The sequence below is a fragment of the Convolutriloba macropyga genome, chromosome 12 (assembly GCF_964194025.1).
Source record: "Convolutriloba macropyga chromosome 12, txConMacr16.3, whole genome shotgun sequence".
NCBI classification, from domain to species: Eukaryota; Metazoa; Xenacoelomorpha; order Acoela; family Convolutidae; genus Convolutriloba; species Convolutriloba macropyga.
Genome location: NC_134479.1, coordinates 27,350,165 through 27,355,764, shown reverse-complemented (window position 1 = coordinate 27,355,764; position 5,600 = coordinate 27,350,165). Strand labels below are relative to the sequence as shown.

The 5,600-nt window shown below is 33.6% G+C and overlaps 1 protein-coding gene across 1 annotated transcript in view; it reads left to right on the top strand.

The window, feature by feature from the left end:
• Positions 1-2,811: 2,811 nt before the first annotated feature.
• Positions 2,812-5,600, top strand: part of LOC142350620 (patched domain-containing protein 3-like) — a 4,106-nt gene continuing 1,317 nt past the window's right edge. The window contains exon 1 of the mRNA XM_075402522.1: positions 2,812-2,982. Within this exon, the coding sequence (XP_075258637.1) occupies positions 2,826-2,982 (157 nt within the window). The 5' untranslated portion in view covers positions 2,812-2,825. The remainder of the gene's footprint in view (positions 2,983-5,600) is intronic.

Genomic DNA, 5,600 nt, shown 5'->3' with positions numbered 1-5,600 from the left:
ATTTATGACAATCAAAAGCTTTAAACGCTTGAACGATTCTTTAACTGAATCCTTTCTGATTTCAGTTTATAGTTAACGGTTTTGAAGACTTTCAATTACTTCCTTTAAATACAACTTTTTTGTTATTCCCATTAATTGTTCTTTTTGTCGTCAACAAGTAACCGAGTCTTATTATTGACACAAATATTCAATTTTCTTTTGTTCCTAACATTATTTCTGCAGTGGGTTATGTTTTGACAGATGTCTAGAGAACTTAGAAATTTGTTTTTTTTTTTAAATTTTGTGTTTTCGATACTGATCATTATTCATGGCTCTTTTTCTTGTCTTTTCCACAAAGACCCTTTACCTAGAAGGCCTAGCTAAAATCAAAAAATGACTAAAGCAATTTATTTATTTGCTTTAATCAGTTTAAAGTTTTTAATGAAATTTTAATGTATTATACATATAATGGCTTCAGCGCTGTGGCTTCGATAAATTGGTTGTGGAATTTCTAATTTATCCTTTCCTTATTTGCTGTTTTTTGTCTTCCTATGATTTGGCTGCAATACAAACAAGCAAAACTAGATTCCTGAGCAGTTGCAAAGTTATCTGTTTTTGTTCAAAATTCGAAGCGTACTCTTTGTTGAAATTTTTGAAAATATTTCTTTTAAAAAATCAATTGATTTTTGAGTTTTGTCACTTTTATAATATTTCTTTCAATCTTGTATCTTAGTGATAAGTCGCTTTTCAATCTTGTAATGATAGGTTGCATCCTCTTTCCAGCAAACCAAGATCCTATCTCTTTTATAGTTTCATTTTGAACCAATGGTTTTTTGCCTTTGGTACTACGAATTTTTATTTTTAAAAAATGATTTTTGGATATCCGCTCATTCTGAGCTTTCGATTTCCTTTCCTGATTATGACACTAATGGTTGGCTCTGATACTTCTGCAGTCGTCCAACTTTTGAACGGATAGCAACAAGTCTCAATTGCTTCACGTATAAATTAGACTCCCTGATGAACCGAGTTGATACGAAGTGGCTTCAAAAAATTTGAAATTGGTTGTTTTCAAAAAATGAGAGTTTTTTTTTGAACTTTTTCCTTTTTGTTCTTTTTTGTCGGCCTGTCACTAAGTCGCAATTTTGAGAGGTATTAGATCTTATTCAAAGAACATTTCTTGAAGTACAGGTTGATTTGTTTAGATTGGGTTTTATCGGATTCCTTTTTCAATTTGTATTTTCTGTTTTTTAAATTTATTCATCAAGTTTTGGTCAGAATTAGTGTTTGCTACTAATCGTTTTTTGGTGTGTCTCGTCCAGTACCTTCCTTGCTGTCAAGCCTCATCGGCTCTCTAATCCAGCTTAATTTTGTCACTTAACTGTTTGCTGAAAGATATTAGAGTTTTTGAACCATTTCTTTCTCTTCCTCATTCGGTGGACTAATAAGTCAAAACGTGGATGGGCGGGGTCGGAACATCATGTGCGAACGCACAATGCTGAGCCTCCTTGTTACAATTTTTTGTTCTTTAAATTTTTGTAGATTCTGAAAGAAGACAGACGTGAAACCAAAATACAGACGTTATGTATTAGTTTGCTCCAAATGTACTTTCGCCGTCAAGTTTACACTTTGGGGCTTTTAATGAAAACAAATGCCGTAAGACGTACAATTTTTTGAAAATGAAAGTAAAAATCCAAGTTTTCCGAATCATGTTTCCAATAGTTAACTTGGGTTCTCCCAGGCAGGTTCTAATCTATTTGAGGTCCCCTATACTGTCTGTCTGTAAAATTGCTGTGTTGTCATTTAGGCAGTATAAAAAAGTATGCCTTTTTCCTTTCCTTTGTGAAAAGCAGCTTCAATTAACTTCAATTTTTAGTTCTAATTTTGTATTTATTGATTAATGACTTAATAAGGCCAAGTTTAGAAACCAGATTTTCCCGGGGTTTATCTCTCGATACGTGTTTACTGCAACTTGTTTTCTTAATCCGCCAATAGAACTGCCAGGGCTTTTACGCATTTTTTTTTTACAAATCTCCATAAATTTGTTTCAGAACAGTACGTTTTGCTGCCTAATGTTGTCTTATAATTTAACCCAAAAAACGCTGGTTTTACAATCGTGATATGAGGAATTCTCAACAAATTATCAATCTATATCTGAACGATCGATAACTTCGTTCTTGATAAAAACCGAAAGCCGGCCAATAAGTACATATCAATAAGTCGTCCAATGAAAATTATAATTAAAACGAAGAGCGACAAATTAAAATGAAGAACTACACAGGGTAAAATAGTCTAAATGTGAAAAAGAGCCCTTGGCCTTAACGTAGGAATCTACATGGAGGACAATATTGGTAGCAATTGTAACTTGTTCAGTGCTGGTGTTGTTTATCATTCCTGAAATAAGAGTGTTCATATGTGTCGTCATCACAACATCAGCTGCCATTCTGTCTACTTTAGGAGCCAACAAAATCTGTTCTTATTTCTTAAAAATTTGTTGCATTTCGGACACCAATGATAAATTAACTGATCTATGAACTTGATGCAGATTTACGCTACTATTTGGTGTAATGAGTAGAGCCAATAAACAAAAACTGTAGTCAACTAGAGTTTTCTAAACAAGAAATCGAGGGGAGGGGGGTTCTAGGAAAGACACAAAGAACTAAGTTTTTCATGACGTGACATCAATTTTTAATCTTTTGGGGATTTCAAAAAATTTTATCTATTACTTGAAGTTTAATAAACACTCTAACATTAAGATACTTCTAATAAAAAATTTTGCCAGAATTCAGACAATACAGTGATGATTTTAAGGAAAAATAAACAGATTTCCTTGGATGGAACCAGGAGTAATGGCTTTCTTTGGATTGAAGTACAACATGTTGACATACACTGAGATTCTGATCTCGATTGGACTGAGTATAGACTACATGAGTCATAGTGGGTACAGTTTCGTGGTAGAGGAAGGCACGTCACTGCAGAGGAGCGAAAAAGCACTGGGTGCTATGGGTAAGTTTATGGCAACCCTGAACGAGACTGGATGATTATCTTGCAAGATCTTACAAGATTCATACAAAAAATGTTTATCTTGCAAGATCTTTTAAGACGAATGGTTATCTTGTAAGTTTCGTTTAAGACGAGTGGTTATCTTGTAAGATCTTGTAAGGCGAATGGCTATCTTGTAAGACTTTTGTAATAATTGTTTTGTCAGATTCTGTCAGAAAATCTTGTAAGACGATGCATCCTCTTGTAAGATTCTGTCAGAATATGGTAAGATCTTACAAGATAACCATTTGGAGTTGTCCCGGGTAGTTTTTGACCCATTGAAAAGATGCTGATTGTTGTTAATACTAATATTGGTTTTAGAAATAGGGTTAAATATTGGTTTTCCAGCCCGCACATATTTATTCTTCTGAGTTTGATTCTGATGGGTATATGATGTTCAATTTTTTTTTGTTTCTGGTTGGGATGTGTTTGCCCGGATTTGAGTCTCAGAGCATATTGAGTCCCGGACTTGAATTTCTGAAACAGCACCTTTCAATTGTAAAAATTTAATTCAGTTCTGCAACATTGCATCTCCGGAATGCTTTAAGTTTCTTTATGTGCAGTTCTTCTTCATTATGATTATATTAAGGACACGGAGTTAGCCCAGGCTAAACTTATCCTGTATAGTTTGAAAATTACTAATACCCCAAAATCAAGTCTGAGCAGGGTAATGTCATACTTTTGTAGCTTATAACTGGTAATTACTATCGTAGTATACACACTACTTATATATAAGCTAGTTTGTAGGCAAAAACCACCAGCTTGATGGTTACGACTTGCTACGCAAATTAAATGTTACAAGCACCCACGCGGAAGTTTGAGTCTTGTATAAATCAAACCTTGTTGGCGGGATTTAAGTTGAGCATGTTATATTTCATGGAGTAAATTTTACCCCAAAATCATGACTAGCCTGCGTAGATTGAAACATGAACAGAGAATTGTCCATCCTAAAAAAACAGAATATCTCTATACTGATTCAGCGCTGATTTTCTCTGCCACCAACCTCCGGTTGATAAACGTTTTTTTAACCCACTCGCCACTCTCCACTTTGATTTTTTATTTTTTATCGAGCCGGGTGCTAGAAAACGCATGTTGCAGTTTTAAAAGAAATGTCAAAAACTAACGGCGATGACAGCATATTTTCGTCTGTTTTTATCTTCATCGTTTACCCACCAATTATTTTGTTTTTGATGAAATGATATCAAATTTATCAGGTTTCTCGGTTCAAATCCGCATAGTGAGGTTTGAATTCAATTCCATTCAATGATCCTGGAGATATGTGGGCATACCAAATAATCGATCGATTTAAAAAATAACTAAAAGTAATTCAAACGGAGCAGAATAGTGGAAGATTCTAGGTTCCCAATTGCCATATTCCAAATCACGATTTCAAATGCCACAGTACGCAAAATCAAAAAACATATATTTCATAAGCCTGCCTATGATGAAATTTACACGCAATGTTTTGTTCAATACGCCACAACCTGCCTTTTACTTGAGTAAATTGTCCCCAGTTTGATTGTCATTGATACCTACGCCAACTACTAAAAATGCATCTCACTATTGCTACATACAAATTCAGGTTACAAAATTACAAAATCTACGTTACGGGGAGCATATGGTTCTTGACTAATCTGGTATCTACCTTGTACTGCAGTTACTTTATAAGTAATTTCTTAAAATAAATATCGGCCAAATGAAGTTTTTGTTCGAGTGTTCCGAAAACCAAGAGTTTTTAGGAGAAGTGTAAATTTTTTGGTTGTTCTGAACTTCCGAGAAGATGATAGATTTTTCAGGAAAGTTTAATATTTTTTAGTTAAGGCAATTAGTTAAAATGCAACAAAATGTTTTGCAAAATCATGCAACAGGAGGCATAAGCATATGATTACCATGCATGCCTGCTCAAAAATGTCACAATGCTTGTCATTGACTTGCTAAGATTAAAACAGTCATGGTGTAGATCAAAGTTATATCTCGAGAATTGATAGGTGTGGAATGAGTCTGAACATTTATATAATGTTTTATGTTTTTGTTTTTCTATGATTGCTGAATAAATATAATCATACAAAAAGCTTGTTACTTTTCATTGAAACAAGTTCAACTGAACTACCGGAAAATTCAGGATAAAAACCTAATTGCGTAATCAACGCGCAATTCTCAAAACTGAACTGAATCTACTGAGTTCTGACCAATACATTTTCTGACTAAAGTTTGATATTCCGATAATAACCGTGCTTATTTATGACAGGAGAAACTTTGTTCCGTGAAGTACTTTAACAGAGATAAATTGTTTTGAAATATACTTGAAAGAGTTTAGCCGAGTAGCTGACTTCTATTGAAATGTTGCAAAAACACTATCGAAATAATGAAAAGAACTGTGTCATTAAACTTAGAATTTATCTTAGAGTTTACTAACTTAAAAAATGTTAATAAACTCTCAACAAAACTTACCAGCTCATAGCGACAGCTGCAGCTCAAAAAGTTAGAAAAAGATTTTTACTCAAGTTTGAGATTCATATATGTCAACTATTTTTGGATATTTAATGGTCAATGCAATTTCTAAACTATTGCAATTGAAGTAA